At 45.1% G+C, this 20,000-nt stretch overlaps 1 protein-coding gene across 2 annotated transcripts in view; it reads right to left on the reverse strand.

The window, feature by feature from the left end:
* The window catches only part of LOC311055880 (RNA binding protein fox-1 homolog 3-like), a gene marked incomplete at its 3' end in the record, with an annotated part of 143,324 nt that overhangs the window by 14,687 nt on the left and 108,637 nt on the right, over positions 1-20,000 (reverse strand). For both annotated transcript variants that reach the window (XM_084072146.1, XM_084072147.1), the window contains 4 exons: positions 16,552-16,605; positions 11,556-11,648; positions 9,653-9,713; positions 8,687-8,740 (listed from right to left, as the gene is read on the reverse strand). In XM_084072146.1, the coding sequence (XP_083928272.1) occupies positions 8,687-8,740; positions 9,653-9,713; positions 11,556-11,648; positions 16,552-16,605 (262 nt within the window). The remainder of the gene's footprint in view (positions 1-8,686; positions 8,741-9,652; positions 9,714-11,555; positions 11,649-16,551; positions 16,606-20,000) is intronic.

Below are 20,000 nucleotides of genomic sequence, written 5' to 3' on the forward strand. Positions count from 1 at the left end.
ATGGACCTTACAGGAGTTAACCCCAGGAGTGGCGCGACTTTTCCTAATGAACTCTGCACGCCCCGGCCCTGGCTGCCTCTATAAAGCTGACAGAGCTGACTGATTAGTGGTGCTTTTAAAAAAAAACACAGAGAAGCCCAGGTTTAATGTCTTCTGCCATTAACATCACGCTCCATTAGAAACACACGCATACACGCGCACGCACACACGCACACATGGACCCGTGCGCGCGCGCGCGCGCACACACACACACACACACACACACACACACACACACACACACACACACACACACACACACACACACACACACACACACACACACACACACACACACACACACACACACAAACTCTGTGTCTCATTTGGTTAGGTAACGATCCACCACCAAGGGGTGTGCGGGCAGGTTTTTTGCTGCACACATAGCAGACATAGGGGGAAAAACACCAGTGGTGGAAAAAGTACTCACATACTCAATACTGCAATGTATAAATACTCTGCGTTAAGTAAAAGGCCCATGTTCAAAATATTACTTGAGTAAAAGTACAAAAGTATTGGCATCAAAATATACTTAAATTACCAACAGTAAAAGTACTAAATCTTTTTTGAAAATAGGGTTATCTACAAGCTCGGCTATTTTCAATTAGCCTAGGTATAAAATAGGGCTGAAGTGGTTAATGTATGTTTTATAATATAATAATTTATAGCTGCAAAGTAACTAGTAACTAAAGTTTTCAAATAATTGTAGTGGAGTAAAAGTACAATATTTGACTCTGAGACGTAGTGGAGTAGAACTCAAGGTATTTGCACATGAGTAAATGTACTTACTTAGTACTTAGTTACTTATCACCACTTCAAACACAAAGATTGTGATGGTACTATAACCTTAATATAAAATACAATAAATGTAAAACAATTGTCATGTTTGCATTTTTTCTCCAACACCTTGAAAAATAACTTTTCGTTTTGATAGCGATAAATGGGGAACTTAAAGTAGGCTATATTATGTTAGTTTATATGATGGAAGCCAGAACACAGTCGATTGTGTTCCAGCATTTTCTGAATTATGTGAACGTGGCGGCCCATCCATCTGACCACTTAGTAACAGTGGTGCTTTTTTTTTTTTAAACACAGAGAAGACCAAGTCTGACCACTGGAGATGTGGTACTGTATATTGTATTAAAGGACAACTTCACCCATTTTCAACCTATCTTTATATAATTAGTCCTCACTAATGCTCAATAACGTTTGTATCTACCCCGTCTGTGTCTCAGAGGAGGTATGTGGACAGTTCAGAATACAAACTAATAGAAACGACAGGCTTTCTATTCCTGGAAAGTTAGCATGCTGTAATAGAAGTAGGGGTGTGCCGATATATCGTCCCGCGATATATCGCGATACGTTTTCGCGACGATATGTATCGTTTTGGAAAAAAAAAATATCGTTTTTGAATTTTTTTTTTTTTTTTTTTTTTTTTTTTTTTTTTTTTTTTTTACAATCATAATAATCAGGCATGCAAACGTCCCCGAAGTGAAAAGAGTGACAACATGTTTTTTTTTCGGGTCAGGTGTCATACTATTTGGATTCAAAACGGCTATTGTAGCTGAAAAGCTACAAGTTTGCATGTCTGAATAATGCAAAAACAGAATTATTTGTTTGCATTTTCTTTTTTTCTCCTCCATATATTTTCATAATAAAAAAAGTGCGTATCGTATCGTATCGAAATCGTATCGAAGTTGTGAGCCAAATATCGTATCGTATCGTTTGGTGAAATTAGTGTATCGGCACACCCCTAAATAGAAGCCATTGTTCTTGCGTTAATAAATAAAAACTTTTTTATTTAAAATCTTCTTTTTTTTTTTGTAATTCAAATGTTTATTTTTTTTTAATGTGATACTAAATGTAACTCCATTGGTACAAATCATCATACAGCATAAAACAACAATACAGCCAGTCCAAGAAATAAAAAATAGAAAAAAAAAAAACAAGATAAATGCTGTCCCAATATCAGAAAAGGTTCATATATATCCAAAATCTGTCCCATGTGTCCTTCATCTTTCCTTCTCCATTCATTCTACCCAACATATTCGTATGATGTAATCTTAATCATTTCCTCATTCCATTATTTAAGCCCAGGTGTCCTAGGGATCTTCCAATTCCGCAGCAGTATTCTGGCAGCTGTAACAAGTCCAACTTTTATAATGGTGAATTTGTTGTTATTTATACCAGGAACCGCTGCCCTGTCACCTAATAGACAGAGCCGCGGTTGTGGGGATAGGGTGAGTCCCACCCATTTCTCTAAATATTTTAAAACTTTACACCAGAATGGATACACCATGCGACAATCCCATATCATAAAAAGAAAAACCCTGCCTAATGATGATGTCACTGGTAGGCGAGTTTCTGAAGTGTCCACAGTCCTCCTATGAGGGGCGTGGAGGACCAATTATATGGAGATTGGTTGAAAATAAGTGAAGTCGTCCTTTAATGTACTCAAATCAAGTCAAAATGAAATGTTATTCTTAAGTAAGTTCCGGATTATAGATTTAAATTAGTCTTGTTTTTTTACCGTGTGCATGAGAGCTACATTGGTAAAGGGCAAAGGCTAGACAACAATAAACACACACCACACACACACACACACACACACACACACACACACACACACACACACACACACAGAGAAAATGGTCAACAATTCCTTGGTTTCCGTTTTTTCTTTCTCACCAAATCTGAAGTATTTCCTACTATAACCCGCAGTAAAACCCCACTGTTCTCATCTTTCCCCCCCCCTTTTTGTATAAAAGGAATTTGTATGCAATATGCGTGTCGTGATGTATGTGAACGTAAACTCATAATGAGTTGGCGATAGGCTACACTGCTTCAATAATAAGCCATAAATCAAAGGCGCTGTCACACTTTGGTAAACCGGGGGTGCAATTCAATGGCGACAACAGGCGCCATGACGGTGCTTGGCTGCGGTGCGGCAGGGTCTCACACACCAAAGTCAAGCACCTCATTCCAGAAGGAGGCGCCCGGAGAGAGAGAGAGAGAGAAAAAAAGAGTTATATGGCGGCGGGTGGCGGGGTCACGCGGCACCTCATATGTCATATGTGTCAGCCCAGAGAGTGGCTCAGTGTACCTGCAGAGCCGACTGGACCCCAGCTAATCCAGCCTTCGTGCCAATGATGGGGTCGTAACCGGGGGGGGGCCACCATAAAGAAAAGACCCGGTTTCCCATAAGGTTGATCGCTCTAATACTTCCTGCTCAAATATGCCGGGGCAACGAGCACTTAATCCGGGCACTCGGGACCCAAAACAGCTTAATCTAATCAAGAGGCTGGAGCTTAATTATCCCCTTAACATGCTCTCCACACAATGAGAGGAGCTGTCGACATGTATTAAGACGGCAATTAGCCTTTCTTTTCTGTCATTTACACAGCTGGCAGGTTTTCAAACCAGTCCTCGAGGGAAAAAAAGAAAAAAAAAAGAGAAGAAAAACCTCAATGGAGAATATGAACCTGTGCTGTGGTCCTCAACTCTCTGTGACTCATCAGGAGAGCGAGGCTCTCTCTCTCTCTCTCTCTCTCTCTCTCTCTCTCTCTCTCTGTGATCATACTCACGACGGCCATTTTACTCTTATGTCATACTCAGGGAGTGATGTAACCCCCCCCCCCCCCACACACGTATGAATTACGAATTAAGTGGTTGCCATATAAATTCCTGAACAAGTTTATTGGATGCTATCTGCGGTGCTGAAAGCCCTGTAGGAGTTTATATGTAGAGTTTAGATATGGACAGCTACAGTGGAACTAGTGTCTCTATCCATGGTGCTGAAAGCTCTGTAGAAGTTTGGATGTGGACAGCCGCAGTGGAACTAATGTCTCTATCCATGGTGCTGAAAGCCCTGTAGGAGTTTAGAGAGACAGCTACACTGGAACTAGTGTTGCTGTCCATGGTTCTGAAAGCACCAATGCCACAGAATATGGGCATTCTTTATCTGCTGAATAAAATAAAACAAGATTGGCGAGTGTAGGCGTGTAACTGACACAACACAAAGCATCCATTTAATTCTTCATACATGTCCCATTATTATCAGGCGTGACCACATGTGTGCATGATTGTAGTTGCCTTTTCCAGGAGGTGGCACGGTCTTTTCCGGGGTCAGTTTCTCATGACTTCATTTGATTGGCTCAGCCGCAGATTTGAACTGGAAACACAGGACAATCTTCATAATGTGTTTTTTGAAGCTATATTGGAAACTGACCAAAAAGGGAATGTCACCTTCTGGAAAAAGGCAACTTCAGTCACAGAACTACAGTCACGCAGAGCCTATTGGCAGAAGTGAGAACAGGGCCGCGCATGTACGGTTTGGTATAGCTGCCATGCCAAACACCCAGCGCGCTCACAGTGTAACTGCCATGTTTTCTGCCGACCCCCCCCCCCTCCTCCCCTCTCTTTTTTCCTCCCGGGGAAAACCCCGTCACCTCGCTTGCCCTCCTGTTCCACTGAAAGTGCATGCAACGCCCCCTCTCCTGTCAAACCCCCCCCCCACCATCCCCCCCCCCCCTTCCAGGGGGAGGTTTTGGTTGCAGGTGGCAGCAGAAGGATGCGGGGGCTGCTGGCGCCGAGGTTTTTTGCCGAGACCCCCCCCCCCCCCCCACTCTCCCTCTACAGCCAGCGATTATTGCAAGTGGGCCCCCTATATTATTGGAGTCACACTTAAGATTTGTAATGATAATATAACATTAATACAAAATAAAAAATGTCATGTTTTTTTTCTCCTTTAACCCCTTGACATTTTTTTTATTTATTTTTATACAGAAAAAGGGAACTAAAAGTATACTAACTTAGTTCCATTGATGCGTGATCTGAGCCGGAGAGCTTTGATTGATTGATTGCTCATTAAAACAAACATGCTCTGAAAACGCACGCGGCCCATCCGACCACTTGTCAAGTGGTCGGATGGGTGGGCCGCATTTCCAAGAGAGCCCTGATCCACCGCCGTAACCCCCCCCACCACACAACCTCAACACTGCACTCCTTCACCCATATCCCGAGCATGGGAGCAGCCCACGTCTACCCCCATCGAGAAGGTTAAGAGTGGGGAAGAAGGGGAGGGGGGAGGGCGGGCGGGTCGCGAGGGTAGGTGGGGTGGGGGTCTGTAGCACGCGGAGGAGGCCCCCCTCATCCGTCATTCTCCTGAATGGGTTTTGAGGACAATAAACCTGTAGCACCCGGGATGAATGGAGACGGAGTGCGCTGTCACCTGCCCCCCAACCCCTCCCCCCCCCCCCGGCGATTTATGGCTCCCAATTTCACTGATCTCCCGCGCAGAAATGAGGACTGATAAACAGTGATTAATCGCCTTTACATCGCCCCGACTTTTCACTCCTCGCAACCACCCCACCCCACCCCTAACCCAAAGGTGTATTAACTGTAGCTGTTGTAGGCAGATTCAAGAATACCTGAATGAAGGACCCCTTTTTTATTTATGTATGTATTCAATTATAGGTCACCTGTTGCTGTCGTTTTTGTTTTTTTTTAATAGTTTTTCTCTCCCTTTTAAGGACTCTAAGCTGTTTTTTTTGTTTGATTTTTTTGTCCGGTCTCCACGTGAAGACCCCCATCCCCACCCCCCCCCCCCCCCCCCCCGGTTTCAAAAAATGTATCTCTTATTTATGCTTCCCATCTCCTCGGCTGGCAAGCATATGTTGTCGTTTAGACTTGGCAAACTTCGGCACGCCGGCGTCAAGACGACTTGAAAATTAGCAGCCAATAAATCACCCGAGCCCTCCTGCTTCCCCTGCCTGGAGTGGTGGACCACACTCTCTCTGATTTATGACATGATTTGGGAAGCGTGCATGTGTGTGTGTGTGTGTGTGTGTGTGTGTGTGTGTGTGTGTGTGTGTGTGTGTGTGTGTGTGTGTGTGTGTGTGTGTGTGTGTGTGTGTGTGTGTGTGTGTGCACGCTTGGGTGCAGCGGCACGCGTGCCGGTTTTGCACATACTTGTATAATGGCATGTGTAGCTTGTGTGTGCGCACATGCATACGTGCATGTGTGTGTATTACTACACTTGTGAGAACCACAAGTGTAGTACAATATGAAAAATAGACAAGAAAATGTGTTGTTTTATGGTTAAAACTATTTTTTTTAGCTACTGTATATAGGCTTACAATTAGGAACAGGTTCCTGGTTACGGTTAGGCTTAGGCATTTGAGGTTAGGTTTGGGAGTTAGAGTTAGTTCTTTTCCCTATTTTAGAGAGAGAGAGAGAGAGAGAGAGAGAGAGAGAGAGAGAGAGAGAGAGAGAGAGAGAGAGAGAGAGAGAGAGAGGGCATGTTCCGTATGTGAAGAGGTGCTCTCTACATGGCTTATCTGTGTCCGTGTGCTGTGATGCACACGGCGGACCTGAATCCAAATAAAAAAAAACAACCAGGATATTACTGATGACGCAAGCCCCATCTGTAAATGCATGTGAAAACCTGCGTTCCGACGGCGATGTTTAATTCGCCTCTAAATGCGCCTAAGCGTTGGGCATCATGCATACATTTGTCATATGCGTATGCATGAGCACATATGGTCGCTGGCGGGTGCAAACAGTATTATGTCCAAAAAGAAACGTTACGTTTGAGGACATGGCAAAAGGGAACCCGTGTTCCAATGGATCCCGTGTAGTTATTATTTAGTCACAAGATCTTGCCAATACTTTTCGGTATGCCGGTGCAATATTTATAAAAAGCCGTAGACGCCACTTTATTAACCACCTAAACCCTAGCATCCGTATTCGGCAGATCTACGAGCTTGTAGATCTCCTATTTTCAACGAAGATATTTAAGATGTAGATGTAGAGCGAAAACAGAAAACACACTAGTATAGAGCCCTGAGGAACTCCAGTTTAAGTTGTTAATAATAATAATAATAATAATAATAATAATAATAAAAGAGCTGATCTACAAGCTCTTAGATCTGCTTTTTTTGTGACAAAGTACAGCATTAATTTTACGAAAAAATAAAATAAAATACGGAGAACCAAACATACTTTACTGTGTGTGTGTGAGGGTGTACACAATTGTCTAGGGGAGGATGTTGCAAGCCAAGGGAGTTGTCTGGGGGGCGGGGGGCGCGGCAAGGAAGAGAGGTAGTGGGGGTTGGGGGAGGGTTTCAGGGGTTGGTGGTGGGAGGGTTGGGGGGGGGGGAGGGAGATGAAATAAAAATGATAGATGACTGCTTTCTGTCATGGACAGTTATTTAGAGGTTCGCCATAAAGCTGTCCGGGGAATGAACAGATTTTAGTCTAATGAGCAGAAAGGAAAGCCGTTAAAGTGGCGCGATGTGCTCAGCACTTCTTCCAAATGAAATAGTACCATTTCCCCCTCATTAAAATGCAAAGGGTTCATATAACATACAGCAATAAAGCCCCTGCATGTCGGAGGTAGAGAGGGGAAGGGAGAGAGAGAGAGAGAGAGAGAGAGAGAGAGAGAGAGAGAGAGAGAGAGAGAGAGAGAGAGAGAGAGAGAAGGCCCATGCACCGAGCATCCTCTCGTATCCTCCATTACTGAGCACCAGAAGGAATGGAGGGCCCCTTTCGACAGGGTATAAGGTGCCAACAATATCGCTCACTCAATCTCCCTTATTCGGTTAGCTCTGTAAAAGTCAATCTGGCACACTTGGCAAATCCATCCACAGCGGCAGCCTCCACAATCTGATAACAGTTGCAGGGGCGCCTCCACTTGAAATCATATATATATATATATATATATATATATATATATATATATATATATATTATATCGCCTCTGTCGTGTGGAAACCTCACAAAACTGTTACTTTTCAGGATTTAAATTCAAGAGTAGCAGATCTACAAGCGTTTTGAGCTTGTACCCCACCCCTTTGAGCTTGCGCCCCACCCTCATCCTCCTCCGGCTTGCGCGGCGCACCAACAATGGCTCAGCCTCCTTCAGCCACTTGCAGAAGCCTTTGGATCATCCACCGCTTATCTGGGACACACCGTGTTACATTCTGGATTCACTCTGACTTTACGGTACTGGAGGGAGGGAGGGAGGGAAGGGAAGGAAGGGAGGGAGGGGGTGGAATGAGGTTGGGGTGGGGGTGGGCGAGGTGTTGTAAAAAGCCAGTGGGTCAGATTTGGATCGGTGGCTCTGTGTTGATGGGAGTGTGTATGTGCGATGTGTGTGTGTAGTGCATGTCGCATGAAGGAAAGGGAGTATTTTCTTGTCACCACCCCTCCGGGGGAGGAGGGGGGGAGAGGAAATTGCTTTCACTGCTCCAGCCAGTGGATGGTTGCTCAGATGGCTATGATGAACACGTGCCGGGGGGGGGGGGTTAAGCGCCTTGCTCAGTGAGGCTGTGTAGACGCTCGGGCAAGACAAGGTTCGCGTCCGATTCCCTGATGGCCTCTCTACCCACTCAGTAGCTAAGGCGAAGGGGAGGAACAGTTGCAAACCTAAACGCTGCAGGGTCATGCCAAACATGTACAGATCTGCAAGCTCACAACGTTACTTTATTATGTCTTTGTATTTTATGTGGTACATGGTGTACGTAATGTTTTTTTGTGTTCATGCATATTATTGTATTGGACCCCAGGAAGACTAGCTGTCATTTAAACGATTCATCACGACGCATTGTGAGCTTGTAGATCTGCCATTGCCGGTGGGGTAACTTACCAGCATAGAGTTCAGGACCATAGACAGCTCCCACTACTGGATTCAGCTTCCAGCCTGAAGGGGGTCGCAATAGAGAGAGAGAGAGAGAGAGAGAGAGAGAGAGAGAGAGAGAGAGAGAGAGAGAGAGAGAGAGCTTTATGACATTGGTTCTCAAAGGGGTCCGTGAGGAGGTTCCAGGGGGTCCCCATGCAAAATGTTTTTTTTTTATACATTTCAAAAAGAACCTTGTTAAAAATCTCTTAAAGGGGGAGTTCACTCAAAAAATGACTTATTTTCTATCAATTACACACCCCATGAAGCCTTGATTTCATGGATTTATTTTTGTTTTTGGGGCATTCCTAAGACAATAATTTGATGACCGTGTGTATTTCCGGTAGGAGACACAAATAATCTACTTCGTGTCTCCTACCGGATACATTAGCCGGTAGGAGACGGGAATCAAATTATTAGCTTAGGAATGCGACAAAAAACAAAAAGAATCCATGGATTCAAGGCTTCATAGGGTGTGCAATTGATAGAAAATAAGTCATTTTTTGGGTGAACTCCTCCTTTAATGCATATCCCAGTGGAGGGTCCTTGAAATTAGAAAGGTGAGAATCAATCAATCAAGTTTGAGGGTCCTTGACATAAAAAAACAAAAAACAAAAACATTTTAGAACCACTAATACAGTGGTTTTCAACCTTTTTCGTGTCAAGGACCCCCACATATTAGCCCATGGACCCCTATTTGAAAAGATATGCCTGGGACTCAACCATTTAGGTTTATTGGGGGTCCCAATCTACACTGTATCACCATCATCAGTGTTCATTTTACTCTGGGAACCATTTGGTTCCATTTGTACACTCTCGGAGTTACAGACATACAAGGGTCAATTTGGTTGCTAACTATTAATTTGGCTGGGGACCCCCTGGAACCCCGTCAAGGACCACTGGTTGAAAACCCCTGCACTAATACATGGGACTCACCGTTTGTGTAGGGGTTGGCCACTTTCTTGTTTGTCATGACCCGTGCCGTTGCGTTGTTCACCTGTTGTTCAAATGGACAGAATGCAGAAGTTCAAATACACAGAAGTGCACACTGAGCAGATCAATGGAGGGGGAACCAAAACAAATTGAGTAGTGAGTGAGAAATAAAACAAAACAAACAAACAAGCGAGCAAATACATTTCTTACCAAAAACAAAAAGAGACAGAATATGCAAAGAAATGTGCTCAGCAAGAGGCTTCGCTGGGACAAAGGCCTCGAATCACCCTCATGCCAATGTATTCATTGTTTCATCTCAATGACTATAAAAATAAGAATGTCATGCATCAATTACCAACGGATATGAAAAACAAAATAGAAAAAGCAACACCACCATCCATTGGTTGGAAAAACAAATGGATTGAAGGAAAAAAAAGAAGGAATATTCTATTGACCCAATGGATGGATGGATGGATTGAATGACTGGATAAGGTCCAAGCTCAATGCAAACAAGGGGGGGAGAGGAGTAGGCAAGACTGAAATTAGGACAACAGGTCCAATGCAGGCCAACTTAGATGAGACTGACCCGTTTTTTTTTTTTTTTTCTACTTAAAGGACGACTTCACCCATTTTCGATCTTCATATAATTGGTCCTCACTAATGCTCATTATAATATGTTATCATGATTGTCTACTCGGTCTGTGTCTCAGAGGAGACACAAACCCGGCTACCAGTGACATCATCGATGGGGAATCCAAGCTAATAGAAACGTCAGAAGTCAGAAGTATAATAGAAGCCATTGTTCTCTAATTAATAAAAGATAAAATAAAACAATAGAACTCTTGTTTGAAATTAACACAACTGCTCACCAATGATGTCACTGGTAGGCGAGTTACTGAACTGTCCACAGCCCTCCTCTGAGACACAGAGTGAGTAGACAGATATGGTGATTTGTTATAATGAAGATGGTTTGAAAATTGGTGAGGTAATGTAGAAATACTCTGTTACAAGTCAAAGTTATACATTTGAAAAGTGCTCAATTTACTTGAGTAAATGTACCAAGGTATTTGCATCAAAATGTATTTACTGTTCCAAAGTAATAGTACTGACATTTTCTAATTTTGTTAAAGTTCTTAAAACATTACTGATCTACAAGTTCACAATGTGCATGCGATGCGACACGTTGTGAGCTCGTAGATCAGCTATTCTCGAATAATGTAATTATGAAATAGCTTTAATATATGTTTTGTAATGATAATCTATGCAACTAGTAACTAAATCTATCAAATAAATGTAGTGGAGCAAAAAGTACTGTATTTGCCTCTGAAATGTAGTGGAGTAGAAGTAAAAAGTATTACAAAAATGGAACTACTGCTGGTCAGTAATAGTACCTCAAAACTGTACTCAAGTGCAGTACTTGAGTAAATGTACTCAGTTACTTGCCACCACTGGGTGTGGGTGGGGTTGGATGATAGCAAACAGTACTTTCATTCCCCGCAGTCGAGTAGAACCCACGCACATGCAGCCCCGCATGCGTTGTTGAGTAGATGTTAGATGCACCGTTATGCAGGCATGTGCCCAGACCATGCAGGCATGCGCACGCATGCACGCACACGCACACACACACGCACGCACGCACGCACGCACACGCAGACGCACACGCACATGCACGCGCATGTACGGACACATATCCGCACACAAAAACATGCACACACACATACATGCTCTCTCGGGTCATGAAAGGTGAGGAGGTGTGTGTGTGTGTGTGTGTGTGTGTGTGTGTGTGTGTGTGTGTGTGTGTGTGTGTGTGTGTGTGTGTGAGGGTGGGGGGGGTATGTCTCGGCGGGCAGCAGGCAGAGGAAGAAGAAGCAAGAACGAAAGGAAGCAAGAAAGATGGGGGAAGCACCTCAATTTTGCGTCCCTCTACGATTGTACCATTTAGTTTCTCCCGCGCACGGTCGGCATCTGTGCTCGTTTCGAAAGTTACAAACCCAAAGCCCTGACGGACAGACAGACAGACAGACAAAAGGAAACGAGGAAGGGAGGAAGGAAGAAAGGAAGGAAGGAGAGAGGGTCAGATAAGGACAGACACACACGGAGGAAGTAAACAAGTCGGGAACAGAGTAAAAGGGAAGGAGAGAAGAGAGAGACAGAAAAAAGGGAGAGAAACGACAGTAGAGAAAGTGAAGAGCGGCAGTGTAGCGGGCAGCAGCAACAACAAGGGTTTAGCAGAGTAGAGTTGTAAGCAGCTCCGATTAATTAGAGGCAGTTAGTGGTGCGTCGGCTCTGCAGAAGGAACGCCCAGATCCAAAGGAGAGGAGAGGAGATAACGATGACATGACCCCCCCCCCCGACGCAACAACAACTATAACAAACCTGCCTTTGCTTTTACCCAATTAAACAGCCCTAACACGGAGCGGCTGAATGGCAGCCGCGCCACGCGCGCGCGCGCGCAAAACACACCGCGGTTAGTCGCGATAATTATCCCACAACAACCCGCTCCCCGCGTGGCGGGTGTGTGCCCCGGCACAAACAAAAAAAACGCTGTCTCTCTCTCTCTCTCTCTCGCTTTTGAGAAGGTGTGTGTGGAACGGGGACATACACGCGTGCACACACACGCGCACGCACACGCGCACGCACACGCGTGCGTGCGTGTGTGTGTGTGTGTAGGTGTACTAAAATGGGGAGAGAGACAGAGGAAAACGTGAGACCTCAAAAAGAAAAATGATTAATTTACTCATTAGCCACTTGCAATTCGTCGCGCCGGCGAGTGGAGAATTTACACTGTGGCGAAATTGCACTGAGCCTTTGATCCGTTCTTTGCCGAAGCGAACCCGTAATACAGGAATGATTGGTGTCGTCGTGGCTGATACGGCACGCGCCACTGACTTTCCTCTAAAAAAATAAAATTGGTGATGGGGAAAAAAGGATGGGTGGGGGGGACAAAATTGGGGATGCGGAATTGGACACGGAATATGTTCTTTAAAACCTCCGACCAAATACCCACTGCTTATTTCCTGTCCTTATCCCAATCCCCCATGTAACCCCCCCCCCCCCCCCCCCCCCCAACACACACATACCCTACTACACCCCTCCCACCCCCGCCTCTCTTGGGGGGGTTTGTCACCGACTTGAATTATGTGTACTGGGCGAGTGAATCTAAGCTAAAGCATTATGCTGGCCAGCCATGTCCCATTTTGGTTTACATACAGTATCTGTTTAAATATCGGAAACCTTGTCCAAAACAGTTACTTTTCAGGAAATGGGGAGGGGGGGGCTGTGTTCCAATGGATCCGATGTTTTTCATTGGCGAAATATGTCATAAAACCAACAGTCAGACTTCACCACTTTCAGCCAGGGGTCCCTTATTTTGGGATGGTCATTATAGGTGAAAATATTCCTGAATTTTAAACACGTTATTCTTTTTTTTTCTCTCTACAAGCTCACAACGTGTCGCAATCCCTAAACATTGTGAGCTTGAGGATATGTCTATCTGTGCATATATATCATCTATGTCGGGTGGAAACCTCATTATGTCTCGTTATGTTACTTTTCAGGATTCAAATTCGAAAGTAGCAAAAGCAGCAGATCTACAAGCTCAAAGCTTGCAGATATGTTACTGTTGACGCTTTTGTGTGATGCTGTAGTGTGATCAAGTGGGACGTTCATTTACCAAAAAAACACAAAAAGTTAGAATATGGAGATAAGCCCGACAGCAACCGGCAGAAAACCTATACAGTATATATATATACGCACGCACACACACACACACACACACACACACACACACACACACACACACACACACACACACACACACACACACACACACACACAGTGTATATGAGGCAGAGGGGAGAGAGGGGAGCGTGACCAGCACTGCCTGATAATTGCTTGAGGATGTAATACATGTGAGAGATGGCGAGAGGAGCCATCTCGTATGCATACAACAGGATCCCGAGGCCCACACTACTCCTGGCATAAATAACACGGGAAAGCCGTCCTTGGGGGAAAGAGAGATAAAGAAATGAATGCAGGGGGGTGGGAAAAAAAGAAAAAAGGAATTGAGGGCAAAATTAATCCTTTGGACATTTCGCCCGACTATGCTTGGCCCCTCGATCTCTCTCTCTCTCTCTCTCTCTCTCTCTCTCTCTCTCTCTCTCTCTCTCTCTCTCTCTCTCTCTTTTTTATCATGCACAAATAATTAGCTTACACAGGGGGAGAGTGGAGCCACCATTTTTCAAAGGAGACAAACATATTGAATGCAAATTGCCAAAGCTTCATAGAAAATAGATTGTTTATTAATGGCCTGGTAGCTTCATTATATAGGCACGTTTGGGGCCGCCGCGCGCAGGAGAGAGACCGGGGGAAGAGTGAGAGGGGAGAGTGAGGCATCATGGGTAATGGCTTTGTAGGGCACAAACAATAAATGCTTGTTACGGCGGAGGAGGCAGGCTTATCCGGTGCTCAATCTTGTCTGGCTGAGGGGGCCATGGTGTTGGCGTAACCCGCTTCCAGGGAGCGTCCCCACCCCTCCCCTCCCCGCCATACATTGGCGAAGAATCCCCCCCCCCCTCTCCCTCCCTCCCTCAGATTACTCCCAGGTAGGAATGGGAGTCAATAGCATTCATGCTTCAACAGCCAGCCAAGGGAGGCTGTCTCCTTTATGAATGGAAAGCTCTGGAGCTTGGTACACTCTATTAAATGAGCAGCTGGATGAGTATAAGCGCTTGTGCCGTTCACACCACCTACGGCTTTCTTCTTTTTTTTTGTCTCAATACGGCAAGCGGTTTGGAGACCGCAGTAAACATAAACAAACGCCGCAGCTGTTGTTTCGGCCAGGTTTATTTTTTTTTTCTCCCTCTCGGCTTATCTAATCAAAGCTCGGACTTCTCCTTCTTCGACGCGGGCCGCGGGGGGTCCACACCCGATCCTTCCCGGTTTAAATTCCGTAAGCCTGATGTGTGGAGGAGGAACGCGGGGGGTCCGGGGCGGCCGCTTCAGTGGGATTCGGTGACAATGCGAAATGGCTCAATCGCTTATTGATTGACAGGGCTAATGATTCACAGCTTGAGTTACAGTAGCTCAACAACAACAACAACAACAAATCCTTAACGTTAACTTATGCATTTGTAACTTTTGAGGGTGGTACAGTCAAAAGAATACATTTGCCCTTGATTTCCTGTAATTTGTCTTTGATACATTTGTTGTGTGCTAATGGATGGTTTGCTCGGACTCAAATGTAACTTTGAAAGAGTAAAAATGGACCCAAAGCGGAGCCTCACAGCTCTGTTTGGGCCCGTCTTCATTCTCTCAGAGTTCACCACAGAAAACAGAGAAATACCAGAAAAATACTTTTGTCCTTGATTATTATATATGTTTTTGTTTTTGATACATTTGTTGTGTACTCATGAATGGTTTGCTCAAAATGTAACTCAAATGTAACTCAGAGAGAGTAAACATTTTACCCAAACGGAACCTCACAGCTCCATTTCGATAATAAACAGAAAACAGAGAAGTACCAACACACTTTTTTAAGAGAGACGTAACGTTTCGGACGGTCCTGTTGCGACTGACACGTCGCGTCTCTCTTATTGCCCGCCAAAGACGTTTTAAAACGTCTTTTAAAATACACCACTTGCCTGACAAAAGACGTTTTAAAAGGTATTTTTTTTAAACGAAAAATTCTAAAAATGTTCTCTAATTTTTGAGTTTTTTTTTTTTGTTATTCACAAAGAATTAGGAGATAACGCGATCCAAAGATTTGCTGCTCCATTCACTTCAATGTTAAAAAAATAAACAAAGAAAAAATTCACATTGTTTTTTGTTTTACCAGAGTGAAACATGCTATTTTCAAACATCAAACAACACATGTCAACGAGGTCACGATGACCTCGTTGACATATGTGAAACCACACCTGAATCACCTCAGTGATTAGCAACCATCAGGGGATCAGACATACTGGAGAAAAATATTCTGTGACTACTAAATGTACAAAATCGTTAAAATGCTGGCAGAGGCTGCAAACTGTTTTAGAAAAACCCTGGCAGTGAATGTGTTAACACATCTAGTGCCAGAGTTTTTTTTTAAAAACAGGGTACATCCAGTGCCACCGTTTTTACTGTTTACGCTGATATGTTTATGCTGTATACGCCTCGTCGAGGACCCGGATGTAAACAAAGGGTGTCTGCGCGATGGTCGAGGGTCCCGACTAGCGACTGGAACAATAATATTTCTAACGCAATCCGCCATTGCAGAGTGATCGCCCATCGAAAATGGCTCGTGTTCACCACGGTAAAAAGACAATGGAAATAAGGACCTTTTTCTCAAGATCCTAACATTGGAGTGGACGGGAGGTATGTGTTTTGGACTGGATTCACATCCGTCCATTCCATTTTACAGGGTCCGCGGATCATTCCTAAGTTGCGTTAGAGCACCCCATGTGAAAAAATAAAATTAAAAAATGAATGGTGTATTTGCAAAACCATAGATCCTCGTGTTTGGCACTCAATGTGTTGTTAATAAAATTCACCCTTGAAACCGTGTTAAGTCGGCAGTGTGCGGGTACTTCTCTGTTTTCTGTTGTGCTTTGCACCTGTCCCGGAGACAGTTTTATTCAGGTGTGCGACAGCTTTGTAACAGTTTACTCTTCTCAGAGTTAAATTAACTCGGCATTTCGCTGTTCAGCGCAGAGACACAGCTCTCCAGCACCACCACTTCAGAGATGGGTCCTCGGAGCCATGTCGGAGCACATCCAGGCTCCATCCCAGGCACTGGGGCTGCTGGGAGACTTCTCCCGTCTCTCTCTCTCTCTCGTGTCCCCTGGTATAAGGCTAATGCTGTCATTAGGAAACACACAGTTACATGCTAATGAAACAGCTGCCGGTTCTCGTTCGCTTACCTTGGATCCTCGTTCATTAAAGATAATCTCCACATCTAAAATCTTCCCAAATTGCTGCAGAGAGAGAAAAAGAAAAGAGAACAAAGGGAGGGAGGGGAGGGAGGCAGAGAGAGAGAGAGAGAGAGAGAGAGAGAGAGAGATAGAGAGAGAGAGGAGATAAAAGTTAGAATGCCTTTAACCGGGGTAGCGATTTCACAAGAGGAACGAGGGACTGCCGAAGAGAAAGCCATTAAGGCAATATGGAAATGTTACGTTTGCGAGGAGAAACGGCGGTCTATTTGCATTTGTTAGCTTTGGCAAATACTTTCCCACTCGCAGCCTGTTAAAAAGTGAGGGGAAAAAAAGGGGGGGATTCGTAACAACTGCTTTTATCGCATCTTTGCAATTTCCTATTCAACGATGCTGTAAGAAACGACATCACATGCCTTGCGGAAAATGTGACCTCCTCAAATGCACGCACGCGCACGCACACGCACACGCGCGCACACACACACACACACGCACACGCACACGCACACGCACACGCACACGCACACGCACACGCACACACACACACACACACACACACACACACCCCTCCCAGAGAAGATAACCGGTGTCCAGCTGGTGGAGAGCGGACAGCTGGGGGCTCATCCTGAACAGGTGGAATCTCTCTCTCTCTCTCTCTCTCTCTCTCTCTCTCTCTCTCTCTCTCTCTCTCTCTCTCTCTCTCTCTCTCTCTATCTCTCTCTCTCACACATATATGTTATAACAGTGTTATTACACTGCTATAACAGTACTATAATTGAACTCTGACAGGATACACCAAACCAAATGGACCCGTGGTTACGTTTGTATCCTCTCAGAGTTACAAATGGGTAAGATTGACGAGGATTCAAAACTCTCTCTCTCTCTCTCTCTCTCTCTCTCTCCTCTTCATTGTGTGTATTTCTCACAGTCAACAGGACTTGAGGGTCATTCCCCGGGGTAGGGGGTGTAGGCTTAGGGGGGGGGGGGGGCTTTTCGATTTAACAGGCCCGCCTTCGGATCATTAGACAACAGAAAAACGAAAGCAAACCATACGTCCCTCCCCCCCCCCCCCCCACCCCCTCTTCTAATGAGTTGAGCGAGAGCCACTTTTAATTGCCGTCTACGATGGCCGTATTATTTCATTAAAAGTAATTACCCTGTCAAGCGGTCCGCGTCGCCTTCATTTGGGCACGACGGGGATGAAACGCGGGGCCTCCTTCCATGTGGTCCACGCTCCTCATCGAGGAGGGGATGGATCATTTGACTGATCCACTAATAGGGGGGCCGGGTTGGAGCCGGATGTTATCTGCTGTCGCCGGCCGGAGTGCGGGGGGGGGGGGGGGGGGGAGAGGGGGGCCGCGGGGAGGTCAACAACGAACGAGACACTCCCTCCCAGAAAGGGTCAAGTAGGGACTTCACGCTCACACGGGAGAAAGAGGGGAAACCCCTCCACTATGCTCTCAAGTGGATCTATTTGGTGGAAAAGATAGTCTATAGACACAGTATAATCCTGAGTGTTAAAGCTGTTGGGTCCCTATTCATGCACGTTTTTATTTTGGTGAATAAAATGTTGTTTTGTCCAATCTTCATGGTAGAGTATGTTAAAACAATACAACTTCTACAATTGGGGTGGTTGTATCCGGTCTCCCTGCTCTTCTATTGAGATATTTAGATCCATGTGTCTAGGTTGGACACGACCTTTGACACAATCCTGTTTGTCTCCCCAGAGCAAACACAATCCGGGGTAGAACAGGAAAGCTACACCGTGCGGCTTTGATTTAAAGCCGCAATCGGCGATTCTCATGACCTGGGATTCAAACCCTGGGTCTCTCGCATGTGCCTTTCAGAGTTCTACCTGTTCGCTTGGACAGGGGAGATATTCATCCTATCTTTTTTAAGGTTCTCTGAGAAATCATAAAGGATGACCCTCATGTACACTGATGCAGAGATCAACACATCAAATCAGTTAAAATGAGATCAAAACAAATAAAAAAAAACAAATGAACAAACACATCAGTTGAATTAGATGCGGCCAGGCAATGGACAGTTGCTAAGCATAATCCTGAATCAGCCAAGAGGTATTAGGGTTATTCAATTTGTATTCACTCTGCATAGATTCCATAATGTGCTTGTAAGCTCCGGGCGGTACTACTTGTCACCCAGCGGGAAGTCCTACATGACACCAGCGTCTAAATGTCTCAATGGAAGAGTAGAGAGACCACCTCCACTGCACGTGTAGTTATATTGTATTAACATACTCTACCAGACAGATGTAGTTATATTGTATTAACATACTCTACCATACAGATGTAGTTATAATGTATTAACATACTATATGATACAGATGTTCTAGTTATATTGTATTAACATACTCGGGTGTATGTAAACATCTGCCTCCTATGGTGCTCGGATCCACTGATTCCAATGGGAAAGGATCTTTTATATATTCTCTCCCTCGTTCTTTTCCCTTCTCTGTTTACGCGCGAGGCTTGAACACACACACACACACACACACACACACACACACACACACACACACACACACACACACACACACACACACACACACACACACACACACACACACACACACACACACACACACACACACACACACACACACACACACACTCGCATCGCAGCGTGACGCCCGCCGTCCTCGCCCCGGCGATGACAACGTCTTTTCCCCCCGCACGATGTGCAGATGCTAATTGTTTTAACCGAGCGTAATGGGCTGGTGGCGTTGATTAATTAGCTTCGGAGGAAGTCGTCTTGGCGGGGACTTTTTTTTCCCACATGGCGCCGGAGACCGCTTGCTGCTCAACCCCGCCAGTGGTCTCAGAGACTTCTGCCGTGCGCCCCCACCCACCCCCCTCGCTCTCTCTCACACTACACACACTACACACACACACACACACACACACACACACACACACACACACACACACACACACACACACACACACACACACACTCACACAGAGGGAAAGCGCTGCATCAGCAGCTCGGGTAAACAACAATAGCATCAATGGGAGGGGTTGAGCAGCACATCACAAATCACACACACACAGGCACGCACGCGCACACACACACGCGCACACACACACACACACACGCGCACACACACACACACACACACACTCACGTACACGCATAGCACATACTGTATATCAGTCTCATATCCACTGTTGATAGTGTGTGTACATAATCCATTCATAGACGATAGAAGTTTACTGGTGATACATTAGTGCATTGCTCTTATACTGTATTTACTGAGAGAATATACACCATGTCAACTCAGCCAAAACTCAGTGAAACACTGCTTTCCATCCAACTATCCATTTATCTATCTATCCATCTATCCATCTATCTAAAACAGTACGCACATGTGCGTACAGACGCACACACTCGCGCACACACTCACACGCATGCACGCACAC

The sequence above is a fragment of the Gymnoscopelus microlampas genome, assembly GCF_963454915.1.
Source record: "Gymnoscopelus microlampas genome assembly, chromosome: 11".
Taxonomy (NCBI): Eukaryota; Metazoa; Chordata; class Actinopteri; order Myctophiformes; family Myctophidae; genus Gymnoscopelus; species Gymnoscopelus microlampas.